At 43.9% G+C, this 21,620-nt stretch overlaps 1 protein-coding gene across 1 annotated transcript; it reads left to right on the top strand.

Annotated features, from left to right (window-relative positions):
- The first annotated feature begins 1,321 nt into the window (after positions 1–1,321).
- Positions 1,322–18,344, top strand: LOC308676158 (serine/threonine-protein kinase NLK2-like). The gene is made up of 11 exons (XM_081341907.1): positions 1,322–2,585; positions 3,300–3,429; positions 5,206–5,261; positions 8,491–8,597; positions 10,255–10,340; positions 11,731–11,940; positions 12,131–12,232; positions 12,316–12,402; positions 14,645–14,843; positions 15,797–15,890; positions 16,420–18,344. The coding sequence occupies exons 1-11, from the start codon at positions 2,344–2,346 to the stop codon at positions 16,466–16,468; spliced, it is 1,362 nt and encodes a 453-aa protein (XP_081198033.1). The 5' UTR covers positions 1,322–2,343; the 3' UTR covers positions 16,469–18,344.
- Positions 18,345–21,620: the final 3,276 nt, after the last annotated feature.

The raw sequence follows: 21,620 nt of genomic DNA, 5'->3' as shown, positions 1-21,620 counted from the left end.
AGCCAGCATGCCTGGCTGAGGAATTCTGGGAGTTGAAGTCCACAAGTCATAAAAGGGCCAAGTTTGAAGACCCCTGATCCAGCCCCTCCCTCATTCCATCCTTTCTTTTTCCATCCTCAAATCTAGAAATTGTGATTTTTCCCCCCTCCCCGCCTCTCTCTCTCTCTCTCCCACATTTTCATCCCAAAATCCAGACGAGGCAAAAGGCTTTCCAGCTAGAAAACCTACGTATTGTTCGGCCACGTGGGTTCTGCAAAGCAGCCGGCCTTTTCCTTTCCGAGCCGTTTTAATCCCTCGGCGCCCCAGGCCGGCTTCCTCCCGCCCGCTCCCCGCAGCCCATCGCTCGCCCGCCCGCCCGCCTGCCTCTCTACCCGCGGCCAGTAGATGGGGTCCGCCGGCGTCGCTGGCCTCCTCGCACGCAGCTTGCCTTTTCCTTCCTGCCTGGTTCCTGCCTTCCTGCCTGCCTTCCTTCCTCCGGCCCCGTAAAGATGGACCCCCGGCGCCTCTAACAAAGACCCCGCCAGGCACCCCGCCCGCCCGGCCGCCCAGCTTTCGCCGCTGCCGCCGCCTCGGCCGCCGCTCCTGCTCCTCTTCCAGCTCCTGCTCGCCCGGGGGTTTGCTGGGTCTGCCGGGGAAGTGGGGTGCTTGGCGCGTCTGCGTCCCGGGGAGCCCCTTTTGTCTCCGACCGCAGCGCCCCCCCCTCCGCCCCCATGCCTTGCTGAGACGCTGCGAAGCCCACCCGGGGGGGCGGGTGGGGGGAAGGACCCCCTTCCGCACCATGGGCGCCCCCACCTTCCCCCCCGCTGGCCCGTCGCTAGGACCCGTCTTGGGCTGAGGATTGAATCCCTTTCCCTGCCGGGGAAGAAAAGTTGAGAGCACCCCAATATCTGCCTTGACTCGCTTGCCGTTTTCAAGGCAAGCCTCCCTTAGGCCTCCCTTTGCACCCTGTTTATTCCTCCTCTGACCCCCCCCTACTCCCCGCTCACACCTTGCAGATCCTGAACCTCTAAAGTTTACTTCCGCACTTATCCGGGCATCTTTCTTCCAATCTGTTGCCCCTCTTGTTGCCTGGAAGTAAGGGGTTGTGTGGTTCTTTGACACCTCCAGATTTAATCACAGCTTCCTGAAGCCTAACAGGGCTGGTTGCCAAGAGAGCTGCTTTCTCTGCACCCCCTTTTTATTGGGTCTATCCCTTCCCCCCCACTTTTGATTGTTGAGAAACTTTCCCCAAAGTGCACCCGTGAGTTAAGGTTGTGTGGTTCGGATGGCAGCTTTTCTGTTATACCACATCCTCATTTGAGGTTTTCCATTTCTGTTGGAAGGGGATATTTTCGCAACTTTGGGCGTTTCTGGTCACCGAACCCCCCCTTCTAATATTTTGCTGGGAATACCCCAGCATTTTCACACCTCACTAGAAAGGCAATAGACCTCATTCTCCAATTCGTGAAGTGCTCTTCCCAAATTTACTTTCATTTCTCTTGCTCTAATCTAGAGAGTGCCTCCCTTGCATCCCGGCCTCTAATAGTAGCTTGTATTTCCTAACGTGTGTATAAGATTCCCCAATTTTTTTTTAGGCCTCTTGATATTTCAGTACAGCCCAGGATTTCCATCATCTTGGTTATATGGTGAGATAAAACCTCAGTGCTCTGTTCTCTGTTCAATATTTTTTTAAAAAAATAACGTAATCCCAGAAATCCTGTTTAAATGTCTTGTGGTTCCACAAAGCTCACCTATTAAGAGAAAAATGTTATACAACATTTCTGCTCTTTTCCTATAGATTGTCAAGGCTCTACGTCTATTCTTAATCAGTCTCCCCTTTTATGTTTAATGTAAGTACAATATTCCAAATTTTTCTGTGCATTCTGGAGAAAACGCAGCTTCTTAGAAATCTTCCCTGATGTCTTCCACATCAGAGATTTAGTTGAAGAACTGATTTTCATCAGTTGCTCTGTCACACACACACACACACACTTTCAGCCAGGGTTAATACGGTCCCTAAAACATATCAAACTGTCCCAAAATATAATTTACGCTTTATTGTAATAATAATTTTAAATTTAAAATAAGCCAAGATACCTCTTTTAAAGATTTTTTAAAAAACCTTAAGGAGAAAAAAAATACTACTTGTATAAAAACACTCCTTTGCTGGAGCGCACAATTTTGCATGCATTTATTTTGCTTGTGAGATTTGCCCTAATAAGCCAGGTATTTTCCACTCAATATTCCCCAAACCTCCTTTTTGCAAACCACAATTGGTTTCAATTCCAGAGGGCTGTTTTGCGTCCTCTCCCAATCTTCTTGTCCAAAATCAGTGTTTCTCACACCTCTGTCCTAATTTGTCTGATGGCTTTCCAAGACCCCAACCATCCGCTTCAAGCTCAGCTTTGTAGCAATGTTTTTGGGGCATTGACGGGGTTAATCCAGCCACCTTTAGCTGCTGGGCTAGGTGGGGGGCAGAAATATTATTGCAATAATGGGGTACAGATAGCTCCCCCCCAGCAACAGCAGACAACGCTTGGCAATGCGATGATGGTGGACCCAGAACCAGATCGACCCATCGGTTATGGTGCTTTTGGTGTGGTATGGTGAGTGAGGAGTTATCTGCTGCATGATAGAAGAGAAGGATGAAGGTAATAGAGACAGGAAAGGATTGATAGTTACGATCACATTTCAGACTAGAATTTCCATTTCAGAAGCTTTTTTGTCCTGGTTGTTAAGTGAGTCACTGCAGTTGTTAAGTGAATCGTGCAGCTGTTAAGCAAATTGGTTTCCCGCATTGACTCTTGGTTATCGGAAGTCAACCGGGAAAGTTGCATAGGATGATCACATGACCCTGGGACACAGCAACCATTGTAAATACAAATTGGTTGCCAAGGGGCGGAAGTTTGATCACATGATCGTGGGGATGCTGCAACACTTCTAATGTGAGGATCGGTCATAAGCAGCTTTGTATACTTATAACATCAAACGTTCCCTAAACAAGTGGTTCTAAGTCGAGGACTACCTGTCTAAAAATAATTTTTATTAAAGAGATTTTTAGGAGAAAAAGCAGTATGGAATTTAGAAAAGAAATAGAGAAAAATGGTGAATTGTAAGAAAGGAAATAGGAAAAAGAAAACGGGAAAAAAAATATAAAGCAATGTTTTCCAATCTTCTTAAGAGCAGATCTTAAAATGTATTTTCATCTTTTGCCCTCTCTCTCTAAAATTACATTGTAATTGCCTCCTTGCTGTGGTCTACCGTTTCTTATTACCAAAAAGGAAATTGTAAATGGAAGGATATTTTTCTTCTTCCTGCAGGTCTGTGACAGACCCTCGGGATGGGTCGCGAGTTGCACTCAAAAAGATGCCCAATGTTTTCCAGAACTTGGTCTCTTGCAAACGGGTCTTCAGAGAATTGAGAATGCTCTGTTACTTCAAACATGACAATGTGAGTGTGGAACAGTTTGCAGAGCCAAAGGTGGTCCCTTCTATGGCACCCTGGGTTTGGGTTAAGTTTCCCCAGATTTAGGAATGTGCATTGTGGAAAGGTGTAGGCATATATTGATTTTCAATCATTCTGACCTCTTTTTAAATTTTCTTTTATGTATTGCTTTATGTTCTAATAATTTGTACACTGCCCAGAGTCTCTGTGAGGGAAATGGGCGGTTTCAAAATTGTGGGGTCCTTGGTGTGTTCTGAGCTTGGTTGTTTTCTTGCAGACATTTCATTCTGAGATGTGATAAGGTCTCCTGCCTTAAGAAGGGGGTTGGACTAGATGACCTCCAAGATCCTTTCCAGCCTTACAATTCTAAGTCCATGACATTATTCCCCTAAATAACATCATCAAAATGATCTGATGACATATGATGATGTTATCTCGTTAGGTAATGAGACATCTGCAGGAAATCAACCAAGCTCAGAGAACACCTAGGACTCCACAATTCAACTGTGAGCTACAAATATTTTCTATGGGTTTTCAAAATTTGATTAAATAAATGAATATAAAAGTATGGCTCCAGGCAGATTATGTTGGAGAGGCAGCAACAAGGGTAGTTGATCACACATGCAGTGACACTGATCCAGAATAGGGTTCCCTGCTAGAATGACTGGATGGATTGATAGTTTTTTTTTTAAATTCAAGTCAGTGAAACCATGTGGTTAAATTTATATCCCAAGAGTGACTCCAGAATGTTGGATTTCCATAGGCTTCCTTAATGGACAGTTGACAGGAATGGACAACAAAGGATAAAAAGAAAAGAATTAAGAGTAATATAATTCATTGAGGAGCAGTGGAAGGAGGAGATGGCCTCTGGTGGTAGGCCAGGGTCAGTGGTAGGCCTTGCTCCCTGGCACAAGGAAGCTGACGAAAGGCCGTTTCACCTCAGGGACAAAGCTGGAAGATTGGAACAGATGGGCACAAATTGATGGTGTATAGCAGGGGTCTGGAACCTTGACAACTTTAAGACTTGTGGACTTCAGCTCCCAGAATTCCTCAGCCAGCATAGCTGAGTCCACAAGTCTTAAAGTTGTCAAGGTTGCAGACCCCTGGTGTATAGGACAGTGGTAGGCCTTGCTCCCTGGCACAAGGAAGCTGGCGAAGGGCCGTTTCACCTCAGGGACAAAGCTGGAAGACTGGAAGAGATGGGCACAAATTGATGGTGTATAGCAGGGGTCTGGAACCTTGACAACTTTAAGACTTGTGGACTTCAGCTCCCAGAATTCCTCAGCCAGCATAGCTGAGTCCACAAGTCTTAAAGTTGTCAAGGTTGCAGACCCCTGGTGTATAGGACAGAAGGACGCTTGGATGGTGTGCCGTGTTCGTGAAGTTATGAAGGGTCCCTTGCACTGACCAAGTCATTGCAGCTGTGGGTGGCAGGGCTGACCCTATTATTAGACAAACTGTGCAGGCTGCTCTTACCAGCTAAGTTTCAGTCCTGTTTTTGAGTAGGTACATTATTGCTGTTGTCCTATTTTTATTACTAGGAGGGGGCGGGTGGTACGTTAAGCTTGATAGGCCTGTCATGCCAAAACACCAGATTATAGTACAGATGTACTATACCACTGGTTTCATCCTTTCTGTCTGTGAGGGGATATTTTCAGACTTTTAACAGAATAACAAAGTTGGAAGGGACCTTGGAGGTTTTCTAGTCCAACCCCCTGCTCAAGCAGGAGACCCTATACCATTTCAGACAAAAAAAAATGTCTTTTTTTTTCTTCTTCTCAGGTCCTCTCAGCACTGGATATCCTCCAACCTCCACAGATTGACTGTTTTGAGGAAATGTATCCTTCATTCCACCTGTAGCTAACTTCTTTCCTCATTATTATTTTCCCTACTGTTCCCATGCTCCATTTTGTGCTATCATTGTTGTTGTTGTTAGTTGCGAAGTCGTGTCCGACCCATCGCGACCCTATGGACAATGTTCCTCCAGGCCTTCCTGTCCTCTACCATCTTCTGGAGTCCATTTAAGCTCACGCCTACTGCTTCAGTGACTCCATCCAGCCACCTCCTTCTCTGTCGTCCCCTTTTTCTCTTGCCCTCAAATCTTTCCCAGCATTAGGCTCTTCTCCAGTGAGTCCTTCCTTCTCATTAGGTGGCCAAAGTATTTGAGTTTCAACTTCAGGATCTGGCCTTCTAAAGAGCAGTCAGGGTTGATCTCCTCTAGGACTGACCGGTTTGATCGCCTTGCAGTCCAAGGGACTCGCAGGAGTCTTCTCCAGCACCATAGTTCAAAGGCTTCAATTCTTTGGCGCTCAGCCTTTTTTATGGTCCAACTTTCACTGCCATACATTGCAACTGGGAAGACCATAGCCTTGACTATACGCACTTTTGTTGACAGGGTGATGTCTCTGCTTTTTAGTGTGCTGTCTAGATTTGCCATGGCTTTCCTCCCGAGGAGCAAGCGTCTTTTAATTTCTTGGCTACAGTCCCCATCTGCAGTGATCTTGGAGCCCAGGAAAATAAAATCTGTCACTACCTCCATTTCTTCCCCATCTATTTGCCAGGAATTGAGAGTGCTATCGTTACCTTTGCTTTTTTCCCCTCTACACATGCTACATGTGAGAAGAGGAAGTGAAATATTTATTGATTGTTCTTGCTTTTCTTAAGTCTGATTTGATTCTTCTTATTTTTTTTTGCAGTATCCTTATGTTCCATTTGCTTTGATTTTTCTCTTTTATTTCTCACGTATTTTTTTTTTATTTCCTTCATTTACATTACTGCTTTGGATCCCCCCCTTATATTCTCATGCAATTGTTTTCTAGTTCGTTGAGGTTGTCCTTGCCACCGTTCCTTGCCAAGTTTTTCAGCCTGTGTCGGCTATTTTCAAAAGATCCAAGTTTATGTGAAATCTCCTCCCTCTTGCCCCATTTGTATGTTTACTCACCTGAAGATGATTGAATGATTCACTAGCTTTGCTCCAGTCTTGGGGTTTTGAAGTCAACTGCAGCATGGTATTCCCAATAGGTTCTCTCTGAGCTTGAGAATGCTAGGAAATCTTGAGTGTTCAGTCTCCTAAGCCAGATGTCTACAACCTTTGGACACCAGTAGGTACAGTTGGTATTTTAAATCTCTTGTAGTTGGCATAGATGGTCCTCATTTACCTAATGGCAAGCTGGGAAGCTGCTCTCCATCATTCCTTCAAAACTCCTAAGACGTTTCATACCAGTCTTAAGTTCCTCAGTTGTTTCTGGGCAGCATTTGATTGACAGACAGCTCCCTCCACTTTTATGAGTTCCTCGGGATCTGACCCAGAGGCTTTCTTAGAAATGGTGGTAGGACATTGTTCTGGAGCCTGCTAGCTTCCCATTTAACTTCTTTGGACAGTAAGTACATGAATCTAATGGAATATGAGGAGGGCATGGAACCTGGTGGCCATTGAGGTTTGTGGGATCTGGATACCATGCTAGAGATTGAGATGTCTCAGTCTGAGGTCTGAGATCCCTTGCTGGAGACCATGGCTTTCTATAAATGAAGAGTAATGAGAATGGATGGTCAGGGATGGTCTGGCTGTGGAGTCCTTGGTGCTGTCTGAGTTTGGTTATTTGTTTGCTCAGAGGCCACCGAGCTCTGTTTGCAAGTTGAAAAGAGCATCAGGTCTGATTGTTCCTACTTCATCTCTTCATGCACAAATGTTGCAGCAGCACCTAGATAGGGCTATCATATCTTACATGTTATGTTTCCTTCCAGCTTCATCTCCTTAAAATAGTGCTCCTCAATCTTTCCACTTTGGCGGCCTGGCCTGGTCTGGGTTGGGGAGCGTGTGAGTGCCAGGCACCTGCGCGCGCACAGCTCCATTGGTGTGGGCGGTTGGTGCACATGCCCTCCATTCACAGGAATGGAGCTTTGCATGTTAAGCTCTACTCATGCGAGCGGAGGGTGCTTGTGCTCACACGCGAAGCTCCACTTGCGTGCAAAGTTCCATTTGCGCTGCTCATGCGAGTGGAGCTTCGCATGCACACATGCTTGCCCATCACTCACACGGCCTGGTTTGAAAGAGGCCGCGGCCCAATAGTGGGCTGTGACTCAGGGGTTGGGGATCCCTGCCTTAAAAGAATAGAATCATAACTTTTAGTAATAAACACCTAGCTATAGCTAGCAAGCCCTTTATTACTAAAAGTTATGATACTATTCTTTTAACCTCAGAGGTCAACAGCACAATTTTAGCTAGTAATTGTATAATTAATGTGTATTTATTTATTAAATTGGTTTATTTAATTTATATGCTGCCCATCTCATTAACAAGTAACTCTGGGCGGCTTACAAACATCAATATTCACAGAAGCCATGGCCTCATATATTCATGCTCAGTTGGGGTTTTTTGTTTGTTAAAAATACTCTAAATCTTTTCATAATGCCCCATTAGAGTCTGTGCTGAGATTGTCACAGCTCCATGAAATTTGAGTGGCATTTGTGGGCAGGAAGTACCTCGTTTTGAGATTGTGCAGTAGTGTACAATACTAGAAAAGATTATTTTGCTTATTTTGTCTGCACTTTCGTCTTCTTTTATTTTCCTTGCAACTAAGATAAGAGTTTCCATACTGATTTTTAAAATTTCTTAATAGTTAGGTTAGTCCATTCTCATACGCATTTTGTGTCTCAGTTCTGCACTGGAGATGCTTTTGAGGTTCTTTAGTTCTTTTTGATTTATTTATTTTATTTATTTATTTTAATTCCATTTATATCCCGCCCTTCTCTGAAGACTCAGTCTTTCCTTAGTTTTGTGTCCTCCAAAATTGATATGAGTTTGCATTCCAGCCTATATACAGAGTATCAGGTTGGTGATGGCTGATCTGTATAACAGTTTTTCTTTCTATATTTTCTTATTTTATTTTACCTCACTTTGTCCCGCTGTTTGGTATTTGTGCCTCCTTATTCTGTTCGAGCTTGTTGGTTTTACAAAATGGTGGGAAAGTAATTTTTCTTTTTGCTTCCAATGGGAAGAGCTGGGTATTCAGATAACCTCCATTCTCTGTTCCATTCCCCATCAACCTCCTTGACAATGACCATCAGTTATGTTATCACTGAATTGATGCAAAGTGACCTTCACAAAGTCATAGTTTCTCCGCAACCACTCAGCTCTGATCATATCAAGGTCTTTTTGTATCAGATCCTCAGGGGTAAGTCTGACTTGGAAATGCCATAAATTGGGAACTATCCATTTGGGCAAAGTTCTTTATTTAGATTCAGTGCGAATGTAGAGCTGTCTGGCTTGGCAGCCGTATAACATGACAAGGATTGTAATCATTCAGTAGAAGAATGTGAACTAATAGGACAATGTCTATACAGAGTTGGCTGATGCTATGCTGTCAGAGCATGCACAGCCTTATTGCGCTGAGGTAACCCAGGAGTAAATACAGTAGTGGTTTGTATTAAATGGTGATTCATATTACACTATCTACAAATATACACTAGAAATAAAATACAAACACGTGGTGATAATTCAGCAAACTCCAATACACAGCAATTACAGCAGGAAAGGGACAAGAGAGAAAGACTCCAGCAAGGCCTTCCCTTTTATATTCAAGCTCTTAAAGGGATACAGACTCCTGCTGAGTCATTCCTAACATTTCTTCATTCATCTCACATTATACAAGCTGCCTAGCTTCTAAATCATACGCATAGCCTGCAGTTGTAGAATTTATTTATTTATTTATTTATTTAATAATATTTATATACCGCCCTTCTCCCGAAGGACTCAGGGCGGTGAACAGGGCAAGAATAAAAAATACAAAGTTACAAAAGTTAAAAAAGAATTAAATATATGCCCACTAAAAACAGTAAATACAAATATTAAAATAACAATAAAAAACCCCACCAATCCCCCATCAGGCCAGGCCGGCTTGTTCGAATAAGAATGTCTTTAGATCGCGACGAAAGGAGCGAAGATCGGGCGCCATCCTCAACTCCAAGTTAAAAGATTCCATAACGGTGATCAAAGTTATGGATGCCAGAACTTAGTCAAGACTAGGGATTAAGAAGCGAGGATGACAATAATCAGAAGTAGGAAAGAGAAGGATGAAGAATCAAAAGAGAGTAAAGGGTATTCTACATTGTCTCAAAGGGGAGACTGGATCTCAGGGGCTTCAGGTCCCATGAAAGAAGAAGGTACAATTCATTGACGGGTTGCTATCTGTCTAATGCTTTGACATTAGAGGGGTTGGAGAAGCGTTGAGATCTTCCTTGTGCATGTTTTTGAATTGGGATGGAGAGCCATGGGGGTGGAGATCCAGCAGGGGTTTGATGACCAAACAAGTTGTATTTCTATTATCCCTCTTGAATGGTCTCTTCGATATGTCCTCTAATATTTTCTCCTCTCATGTTTATCAGATATCTTTTGCCCTTTTCTCCTGCTCCTTTCCTTTGCTCCCGTTCTTCCTAATTATGTCCTGTTGCAAGTCATTTGTTTTAATATTTTCTCCCCTTCCCTCCTTTTCTGACGATCCTTGCACAGTTGCAATTCCATAAAATACAAGGAGTTTCTTTTCAGGATTTAAGAATCCTGCACGTGTGCGACTTAAGCGGCTATTTTCTTAGAAGAGATAACGAGTGTCCCTTTTTAAATTTTCTTAGTTACTTAATGTTTAAGTAAAATGTGTTTGGAGTCAAACTCAGCACCAGGCTCAGCACTTCGGCAGTAGTTCAGAACTTACACAAAAGTTTTAAATTTTGAAAACTATGTTGATAATGGGTTTAATTTCAGTTTTAATTTTTATTGCATCTGTTGACTCCAAATAAAATATCCAATGTATTTTTTCTTTCGCCTTACTTCTCCAGGGCTAAAATATTTGCACTCTGCTGGTGTCCTTCATCGGGACATCAAGCCTGGGAATTTGCTGGTCAACAGCAACTGTGTCCTCAAGGTAATTCCTCCTTGTAGCCAACCCAGGCAGTTTTCAAGATAGCCACCTCCGGGGGGACTGTGACGTCCAGCATTTTTAGCTATTATGGCCAAACATTAAATGTTCTCACCCACCCTCCCACTCCAATCACTGTGAATCATACTACGGTAAGAATAGAGATGTTGGGTGTATAAATATGTGTATGGTTGTGACAAATCCATAAAATGTCATGTATGCCATTGCACCCAAAGCTATCAGTGGTGACACGGTGCCCACCATGCTGTAGATTTTAACACATATGTATCTTCAATAATTCTCTGTCACATAGTCTTGCAGCTGATAAAGTCACAGCCAGCAAATTGCTATTTTTGATGTGACAAAAGGAAAAAAAATTAACCATGCAAGAAGTGATCAAACGAATTGTATTTAATTTAATTTAATGCAGTGTACTTGAATTTGAGACATAGAATCCTTTATTTGTGTACAGGTAGTTCTCAAACTATAACTGTAATGGCATCTGCCCATTACGGTCGTAAGTTGTGATGGTCGTTTAAGTGAGGCAACCACGTGATCTTGCTTAACGATCCCACCTCTGCCGTCCTTCATGTAGTCGTTAAGTGGAGCACTGGGTGCCTCGGGTGGGGGAGAACTTGGGAAACCTAGCGCAGGCCCAGGCCCTCCTGCCCCAGACTTGTAGGGCCTCCCCCATCCTCTATGATTTGCTTCCTGCCCCTTGATGTCCCCATAGGCCTTGGGCCTGCTTCCCTCACCACTACTGGGGCCCGTAGGCCTTTTCCCCTCTCCCCCCGGCAGGGTCCTTACAAGCTTTGTCAGGTTCCCTAATGCTGGCCAGAGAATTCTGGGAGTTGAAGTCCACACCTCTTAAAGTTGCCAGGGTTGAGAAACATCCATGCAGCTCCCATTTTAGAATGCACCTGAATTAATAGCATTCGGTGGCATTGAAAGAATGTTGATTCCCAGAAGGAGCAGCAAATAGTAGAGAAAAGTAGGTCTGGAAGCTTTATTTCTCTAGAACAGTGATGGCAAACCTTTCAGAGACCAAGTGCCCAAACTGCAACCCAAAGCCCACTTATGTATCGTCAGGTGCCGGGTGGGCGTGGCCCATTGGGTGGGCATGGCTGCCGTGGTAACAGCAGACTGGGTGGGACTAAAAAGTTCAATCAATCAATCCCAACTTTGCGTGATTTTTTTTTCCCCGCGAGAAGTTGAAATTGATTGATCAATTGAGCCTTTTCTTTTTTGCACATGGCGGCCGAGGCCTAAAGCGAAAAGGTTTTACAAAACCCAGCTGAAGGCCTAGGACTGGAGCTGCAGCGCGCGTGCCCACAGAGAGCCACCACGGCTCTAGAAGCTTCCTCAGGTTGACCACACCTTTTCATCTTTCCTTCAGATCTGTGATTTTGGTTTGGCCCGGGTAGAGGAGCCAGATGAGTCCCAGCACATGACTCAAGAGGTGGTTACTCAATATTACCGGGCACCTGAAATCCTGATGGGCAGCAGGCATTATGGACGTCCAATTGATATCTGGTCCGTGGGCTGCATTTTCGCCGAACTCCTTGGCAGGCGTATCCTCTTTCAGGCCCAGAGCCCAATTCAGCAGGTATGTCAACCGGCTTTGAAGAAAGAGTTGCGAAAGTGTGTGGTTTCAGAAGGCGTGAAAGAACATTTCAGCTTGTGCTTCCACAAAACGTCCACTACTCGACACCAAAGGAGTAACTTTCCTCTTTCCCTTCTCTCTCCCTCTCTCCATTTCTTCTTCTTCTCTTCTTCCTTTGATCTACGGGTGGCAGTTGGACCTGATTACAGATCTCCTGGGGACTCCTCCCGTTGCTGCCCTCCGTTCAGCCTGCGAGGGGGCCCGGGCCCACATCCTGCGTGGCAGTCACAAGCCGGTGAGTACCATCACGGCTGGGAAGGTAAGAGCCATGGAAATGAAGGAAGCTTTTTAACACTTGGCTTTTTTTTTTTATCCTAGCCATCGTTGTCTGTCCTTTACATGCTCTCTGGAGAAGCCACCCACGAAGCTGTGCATTTGCTCTGTCAGATGTTGGTCTTTGATCCAGTGAGTTGGCAATGTAGTCAGAGGAAAACTTTAGACTAGTCAGGTTGTCTCTCTTCCTCTCTCACATTCAGCTCGCCATTGTTGTTCCAGTTGTTAGGGGCATAAAATTGAAAGTGTAGAGATATACCATCGGATATGTCAAATGATAGAGACAGTATACATCCACTCCTCAATTTAGTGGCAATCTCAGTTAGCAACCGTTTGCGAATACAACAGTATTAAGAAGTTCATTTTCTGCGCATTGTACGCATTTTTGATCAAATTTTGGGAGCCTTAAGACAATATACACCATAATGAGAGCAATGCTGGCTGCCTCTCTTTATAAACCTAAAGAATTAACAGGTAGTCCTCGGCTTGTGACCACAATTGAGCCCCAAATTTACGTTGCTAAGTGAGAAATTTGTTAAGTGAGTTTTGTCCCATTTTACAACTTTTCTTGCCACATTTGTTTAGTGAATCACTGCAGTTGTTAAGTTAGTAACATAGTTGTTAAGTGGATCTGTGTTCCCCACTGACTTTGCTTGTCAGAAGGTGATCACATGACCCCAGGGCACTGCAACTGTCATAAAGGTGAATCAGTTGCCAAGCACCCAAATTTTGATCACATGACCGCAGGGCTGCTGCAATGGTCATAAGTGTGAAAAACAGTCATAAGTCACTTTTTTCAATCCTGTTGTAATTTCGAATGGTCACTAAATGAGTTGAAGGTTGTAAATTGAGGATTTGTTTTAATCTTTTCAGTTCCTTTCTGGTGTTCCTTCAGATTTGCCCCTTTTTCAGATTTGTTTTTTCCCCCCCAAGAATATACAGTCACTCTCCTTACAGGCTATTCCTACCTGCCAGCTCTGAGCAACATACTACCCTCCAGTGTGTGATTAAGGTTGAAAACATTTAATCAAACTTAGATTTATTATAAAGTTATAATCAGAGGTGATTGTTACATGATGTAACTCAGCCATATGTACCATTTGTCTGGTCCTTTTAGTAATCAGAAAATTTTTGTTGTTGTTTATGAAATTTACATGCCAGCCATCTCACTATCCGAAGCAACTCTGGACAACATATAAATTAAATAAAATTGATTAAAATAGGATTTCTATAGGGGAGTGCATAGAGTTAAAATTAGTGTCTTGTTGGAGGACTGGTTTGTCTCATCTTGGTCTACTGTAAGGCAGAAGCCAAAAAGACCATGGCTTAAGCCAGGGGTCTTCAGACTTGGCCCTTTTATGACTTGTGGACTTCAACTCCCAGAATTCCTCAGCCAGGTACGCTGGCTGAGGAATTCTGGGAGTTGAAGTCCACAAGTCATAAAAGGGCCAAGTTTGGAGGCCCCCCTGGCTTAAGAGAATAACTCAAGAGCTCTTCTGTATACATATTGCTAGCAAGTCGTGGATGGAACCATTTGGATGTTTTTGGCAAAATGAAAAAAAACCTTTTTCTTTGCAAAACCAGGCATTGAATTGAGATTTCTTGATTGGTCGATACTGTACACCAGTGTTTCTCAACCTTAGCAACTCTAAGATGTGTGGACTTCAACTCCCATGTTTCTCCAGCCAGCATGTTGAGAAACGCTGTTGTACAGGTGCTCCTCAACTTAGGACAGTTGCTCTTAGCAACTGTTCAAAGTTATGACCTACCAGATAAAGGGGACTTGTGACCTGGATCTGAAGTTCTGATGGTTCCTCACCGCCACCACAGTTCAGGTGGCTGCATTTGGGGCACTCATCAACATATTTACCGCCATTTGCATTATACTATGATCACATGACTGTACATTACGATGGTTTTGTGAAAAAATGGCATTTGTTTTTAGTTTTCGGCAAAACCAGGCCACAGCGAACAATGGATCACTCAACGATCATGGTGTTCGCTTAATAACTGTCACAAAAAGTCATAGAAGCAGGCTGGTCACATGACCGGTGCATTTTGTTCAACCGTTATGATCTATGACTAATGGGAAGGCTTCATTACAGTCGTAAGTCGAGAACTGCCTCTATACAATAGAGATCTCCCAGTGGTCTTACAGGTTTCTGGAATTTTTGGAAGGTTATTTCCTTCCAGATATTGGATCATTCTCTCTCTTGGAATTTCTTCTGTGTCATACAGTTTCTTATAATATTCTTTAATTATCTTTTTTTATTTCTTCATTTTTAAATTGTAGGCAACCTTTCTCATCTACCAAATTATTTATCAGATTCTTCTGTTTTTTTTAAGTTTATAAGCTTCCTTCCTTTTTCTGCAGGCCAAGCGGATCTCAGCGAAGGATGCCCTTTCACATCCTTACTTAGATGAAGGGCGACTGAGATACCACACCTGTATGTGCACTTGCTGCTTTTTGGTCTCCTCCGGCCGCATTTACACCAGTGACTTTGAACCCCGGGCCAACCCCAAATTTGACGGCTCTTACGAAAAGAACCTCGCTTCTGTCTGGCAGGTCAAAGGTAAGTTGATTGAGTCCAAACCACCTGACAAATCCTGGGGTGTTCAGAGGGCCGCATTCTTAACGTAGCGGTGGCGCAGAGGTTAGAATGCTGGATTATGAAAGTATGAAACGGTATGTAAGTCTTAAGTGCTATTGCTAACTGTCTGTGGAGATTCTCTGTCATCCATGTCATGGTTGTCCCAAAGGTGCTTTTTCAAGAGACAAGAGCTGAAGAAGCTTGAAAGAGAAGCGAAACGTCTTCAAAGAAAAACAAGAAAGTCCAGTTGCCTCTTGAAAAAGCACCTCGGGGACATTGCTATTGCTAGTTGCTAATTTAGGAGCTAAATATTGATCTCAACTGTCTTACACGAAGTACGTGAGAGCAGTTAATGTACGTAATTCTTCCATGAATTCCACCAGACTTTGTGATTTCAGTTTTTCTTCACCCTCTGTGGGTTTTTTGTATCATCTTATAGAATTACGGAGAAGTCAAAACGTTAATGCATCCTTTTGTGTCACTTCATGCTAAGAAGCACATCCCATTTGGGTTGCTGCATCTCCCAATTCCCCTGTGCAACCAATGTAGCACTAATGGCATCTATTCATATTGGAGGAGGAGGAGGAAGAGGAGATTTCCAAAGAGGGGATGGAGATTTTGCAGAAGTAGGGATTTATCTGAATCTGCTGGTGAAGTTCTAAGTGTACACAGGACAAGTCACCTGGATGGCAAGTGTCCAAATGTGCACACATTCAGTTGCGATTCGCTGCTTCTATTATCCCAAACATTTGTGATGGCCTTGGCTTGCCTGAGTGAGGAGAGGCAGAATGAAAATGCATGGAAAAATAGAGAAGAAAAGAGGGGCATGTATTATGTAAATATAGGTCTACAGATTTGGTCTGCAAGAATCGGGGAGAGGGGGTTTTTGTGGCCCTGATGGTGACCAAACCAAAAATGTACTTTTTGTTTTTCAGAACTGGTGCACAGGTTTATCTTGGAACAGCAGCATGGGAAACGGGTCCCACTCTGTATCAACCCCCAGTCAGCTGCCTTCAAAACCTTCATCCGGTGAGTCTCTGAAATTGGTGGCTTGTTGTACCGTCCCTTACCAGCAGGCTGGTGGCTCTGTCTTTACAGAAGGAGAAAGAGGAGGTAGGTCAGGTACTCCTCGACTTAACAACAGTTCGTTTAGTGACCATTCAAAGTTACCACGGTGCTGAAAAACGGGACTTACGGCCATTTTTCACAGTTTTGACCTTTGCAACTTTCCCATGATCACGTGATCAAAATTCAGACGCTTGGCAACTGGTCCGTATTTATGACCGTTGCTCCTGTCCCGGGAGTCACGTGATCCCCTTTTGCGACCTTCTCACAAGCAAAGTCAATGGGGAAGCCAGATTCACTTAAGCAGCGGGGTTACTGAGTTATCAACTGCACTGATTCCCTTAACAACCGTGGCAAGACAGGTGATAAAAAGGGGCAAAACCCATTTAATAAATGTCTCACTTAGCAGCAGAAAGTTTGGGCTCAATTTTGGTCGTAAGTCGAGGACTACCTGTAATACTTTTTTTTATTTTTATTTTTTCCTACCCGGCAGCTCCACAGCATGGCATTCTTCCAAGGTGTCCAGGAAGGAAGAGAGATGAAGCTGACCCTTGGACGGTCGTGACGGAAAAAGAAAAGAAAGACAGAAGAAGAGGGACGGAAGACACGAAGGGATGGCGTTGCTGCTGGCAGCGGAGAGATGAAAAGAAGAGGGAAACGCTGCCCCTTCATCCTGCACTCTTGAATATTTTGACTTATGGCCAGACATTTGGGAATGGGGGTGTCTGGGTCGTTATTATATTATTATTATTATTATTTGGAAGTGGAAAAGTTGGGGGAAGGGATTCCCCCCCCCCACTGATGGGTGTCTTTTCCTTTCCCCTGTTCCTGTACTGCACTGGAAAACTCTGGGTTGGTGGGCACTGTCCTTGTGAGTTCTTTCCCTTCTCCCTAGCTCTGCACCAATATTTTCCTTTCCCTATACCAGGGGTAGGCAACCTCGGCTCTTTTATGACTCATGGACTTCAACTCCCAGAATTCCTGAGTCAGCATGGCTCAGCATGGAAACCTCTCCTTTTCTCCTCAGCTTGGCTGGCTCAGGAATTCTGGGAGTTGAAGTCCACGAGTCATAAAAGAGCCGAGGTTGCCTACCCCTGCCCTATACATACACATATGGGGTCTTATCTGGCTTTCGGCCAGGTTGGAATGAAGAGAAGTTGTGTTCTTGAAATGAGGGGTGTTTGTTCTTTCTGGCTGGGGAATTCTGGCAGTTGGAAGTCTAATCATTTTAAAGCGGGCAAGGTTAAACGCTGCCTTAGGCTAAGGATAGATGTGTTCCCCCTCAAATCGCTCTTCCCTTAAAAGATTTCCCAAACTGGGATAGGTGGGAGAAATAGGCAAGGCTCAATTTTCTGAATCTACAACGGGGTTCGTACATTTCCTGCAACCGAGGATTTTGTTTCGAGGACTTGTCTTTGGTCTGCAGCAGCTTCTGGGAAACGTGTACAACATCCATGTGGCTTCCTTAAACCTGTCCTGTATAGCTGGAAAAAACAACAACACAACTTTGAGGAAGGTTCCAGTAGAAAAGAGCACACCAATAATGATATCTTTTTATTTCTCCCCTCCCCCATCACCTTTCTCCTTCCCAAACAATCTTCTGTTACCCTAAACAGGCCAAAAGGACACGTTGAGTTGGAGTAAACATTGCTTCAAAGAAAGAGCAGTGGTCCTCCCTCTCTTTCTCTCTCTCACACACACACATAAAATTAAATTTTGGGATAAGATGCTAAATTCTTTGGTGTGTACTTTGGTCTTCTCCTGACTACCTTCTTTCCACATTTTTCTTATCCCAGCATGGACACCACCTGTTGTAAGAAGCGCTTGGAGGCCCTGACACATTTCTTCTGTATTTCAGAAAATGCTTCTTTTCTTTAAAAAATACGTGGCATTTTCTGAAAGATTTTTGAGTTTTTGACCTTGATGCTGGATGTGGAATGCCTGTAAAAGTCCCCCCCTCCCCTTCTGCCCCTCCACTTTTCCTGCCTGCGGTCAACTCAACCTCCTTCCTTTATTCAATGTATTCATTAATTTCACACACACCCCTTCAAAAATCTACCTCTTTTCTCCTAGTGGATTTCATGTGTGCATGTGTTTGGGACACTTGTGTTATTAATTTTGTATTTTTATTTTGTTGGTGGTTGATTTCTTTACTTGGTCATCTCTTTTTTTGTCAATGACCCATTCTTAATTTATGATCAGAGCAGTTTATATGCTAGTTTAAATCCCAAATGTGTGCGTGTATTTTTTCTTCCTTGTATCTGGAAAAAAAAAGAAACCTGCATGAGAGGGGAGGGGGGGAACAATAACACAGAACCAATAACCTGGAAACTTGAACTGTCTTTGGCTGTAATAATCCCCTTCCTTAATTTAATTGTGCTCCATAGTAGCTGAATTAAATTTATGCTGTATATTTTTCTCCTGTAGTGGGTTTGGTTTGTCTTCTAGTCGTTTTTTCCTTTGAATGGGACCGGTGGTTCTCACTGCTCAGCAGTGGACAAGCTGTCACCTGAGTTGAAAGATAAGTCTGATAGGAGGAAGTGCTTTGCTCTCAGCCCACAGCTTTGAGCGGGTGTGCCCAGGAAGTGATGTGACTCGCCATGTATCCCACATCCTTTTCTCCACTGTTGTCAAAGGCAAGTCAAGGGTATGACGCTCTTTGGAGGCCAGAACGCTTGAGCACTGAAGACAGAAATCCAGCACAATTTCCGATACCTGAGGTTAGAATTTTTTTCCCCCTCCCCTTCCAACTTCTCCCTTTGCCTCCTCTTCCTCCACCACCCCCCCACTTCCTTTAAGTATAGCCCAGGGGTAGGCAACCTCGGCTCTTTTATGACTCGTGGACTTCAACTCCCAGAATTCCTGAGCCAGCATGGCTCAGCATGGAAACCTCTCCTTTTCTCCTCAGCTTGGCTGGCTCAGGAATTCTGGGAGTTGAAGTCCACGAGTCATAAAAGAGCCAAGGTTGCCTACCCCTGATCTAGCCTGTAAATGAGTTGGCCATCTGCCCTGCAGAAGGTCTATTGGGAGCAGAACAACACTTTCCTTCCTTTTATCTTGTTTTATCTAAATCTGTGGAGGATTTTTCAGAAATTAACATGTTGGGCATGAATAGCTATATTGGCTCTTTTATGACTCGTGGACTTCAACTCCCAGAATTCCTGAGCCAGCCAAGCTGAGGAGAAATGGAGAGGTTTCCATGCTGAGCCATGCTGGCTCAGGAATTCTGGGAGTTGAAGACCATGAGTCATAAAAGAGCCGAGGTTGCCTACCCCTGGTATAGCCCCTTCTCCCGTGCCTCTGAGCTGAAAGCATACTTCACATTTCTTACCCGGTATCCTATAATTGGGCTGGGATTATGGCTTCAGACTTCTCAGCTATCGTCTGAAGGGAAAGTAGCATAACCTTACAGAGAAGAAAACAGAGAAACTCATGGCTAGCTTAGACCCTGCCTTACATGTTGTTTTGGATTTTTATTTTTATGGTGATTAACTAGGTTTACATCCCACCTTTCCTTAAAAAAAGCTTTCCATTTAGCCTTGTCTGATAAATTAAGGATAACCTACTTTGTCCAAAGCTATCTTCAGATTTTTTTAATGCTACCACAGCAATGTACCTAAAATTATATGGAAAAAGATACGGCAGCCTCCTTTAACCTTGTGTTGTCCAGATATTTTGGTCTATATATGCCTGGTGTAGAGTACAGCTATACAGCAATTTGGAATTGATTCCAAAAAGTGCTTTGAAACGTGTGGACACGAATGTAATGCTTGCATGCAACTCTTTAAAGCAGCCATGTCTTCTGGGATCTTACAACTGCCCTGTGCAGCTGTCATGACATTCTAGGAAAAGATATGACTGCTTTAAAGAGTTGCAGACATACGCTATATTTGGTATATATATCCAAAGGAATACATAACCCTAGTATTGAAATAGTTCAAACTGGAGGAAACTGTCCCGAGATACAAGATACAATTGGCTTAGAAGGACTTTAAAAATGGTTGGGATTTGCAAGGCAGAGTTCTTGTTCTATTCTAGCCTTTCTCAGTCATGTGTCTTTCAAAAGTCTTTAGGCTACAATTCACAGAATTTCTAGCCAATAATAATTATAATGGCTGAGTATTTGGAGATCTCATCCTATACATCGGGAAAGCACCCAGTTAGTACTGGTATAAACCATTGCACTTAGAGGGTTTTGTTGGACTGACGAATATGAGCTGTTTTTGAGTTGTTAGGCTAAGTTTGCACAACTCTCACATCCCTCAGTTGCGTCAAAGATTGCTAACTCTTTTACATACAGTTCTCTGACCCGTCTCCTCCCATTTTCTTCTCCATCCAGCTTTTTTCTAACAAAAGTAATATTGGTTCCAGATGCAGCCAACTTGATCTGGCTTGGTTCTTGTCTATTCGCTGTCATGTTGGGTCCCTCAACAAGCGTTGAGATGCCGCCTCCTTCCACTGCCTCCCCACTAAGTGATTGTGGTAACTGCTTGCTGATCATGGTAAGCCTGGCGATCATTGCAGCTGTGTTCATTGTGGTCTCAGCCATCCTCTGCGAATGGGTTTTCCGAGGGTCCCTGCCCCAAGAAACAGAAGCTGTGCCGACTGTGTGGAGGCAAGGAGGGACGCTGTGGATTGAGCCCACAAACCGTAATAGACAACCAGATGTCCTCTCAAGGCCCTCAGCTACAGTCCCACTTTGGATTCAGCGTTCAAATGACTGGTTTCTGGACATTTCTCCTGCAGGACTGGAGAGCTACGTTTCCACTGAGGACCTCCAGAGAGAGACCCCCAGTCCCAGCAGCACTAGCCCTCTCTGGAACCACAGCGAGCCATCATGGGGGATCCAGCCGCACGTAACTCTGCCAGACATAGATAATTTCTTCAGGAGGAGTAGCCATGTTACCTATAGTTCTCAGCACTTGGTTTAACGGAGGGTGTCCAGGGCAAAAGGTGCCAATGTTCTTCTCTGTAAGGTTCAAAGACCTTAGACTAGCTTACCTGACGGCTGATCAATATATTTTCTACTTCAAAACCTACAACAAAATGCTTTGATACGTGTACATGTATGAGTGAGAAAACACCAACATTGTTCCATGAGATTCTCCTATGTAGGAGCAAGGGAGGAGAAGGGAAAACAGGTCGTGGAAAAGATCATTGTCAACCTGGTGACTGGGGCAAGTATTTAAAGACTGGGATGAAAGGATACCAAAACTGGAGTTTTGGAACTAGAGGTGTGTTCCTTGGAAAAACGTGGCAGTCATAACAACAGTTAAAAACAGCAATGAAACTGATACAATAGTTCTCAACTTACGACCACAACTGAGCCCCAAATTTCCGTTGCTAAGTGAGACAGTTGTCAAGTGAGTTTTGCCCCATTTTATGACCTATCTTGCCACTTGTTAACTGAATTACTTCAGTCGTTAAGTTAGGAACAGGGTTGTTAAGTGAATCTGCCTTCCCCCCACCCCCTTGACTTTGCTTGTCAGAGGGTGACAAAATGACCCTGGGACATGGTTGCCAAGCATCTGGAATTTGATCACGTGACTACAGGGAGGCTGCAATGGTCATAAGTGTGAAAAACGGTCCTAAGTCACTTTTTACAGTAAAATTGTAACTTCGAACGGTCACTGGTTGTAGGTCGAGGAGTACCTGCAACTGTTGATATTAAATTTATGAACAGTCACCTAGTTG

The sequence above is a fragment of the Vipera berus genome, assembly GCF_964194415.1.
Source record: "Vipera berus genome assembly, chromosome: W".
NCBI classification, from domain to species: Eukaryota; Metazoa; Chordata; class Lepidosauria; order Squamata; family Viperidae; genus Vipera; species Vipera berus.
This window is presented reverse-complemented; position numbering and strand designations above follow the sequence as displayed.

Coding starts and splice junctions, on each gene's coding strand:
- LOC308676158 (XM_081341907.1), top strand. CDS start 2,344: ATGGCTTTCCAAGACCCCAACCATCCGCTTCAAGCTCAGCTTTGTAGC. Junction 5,262..8,490: donor ATTGACTGTTTTGAGGAAAT/GTATCCTTCATT, acceptor AATGACCATCAG/TTATGTTATCACTGAATTGA. Junction 12,233..12,315: donor TGCGTGGCAGTCACAAGCCG/GTGAGTACCATC, acceptor TTTTTATCCTAG/CCATCGTTGTCTGTCCTTTA.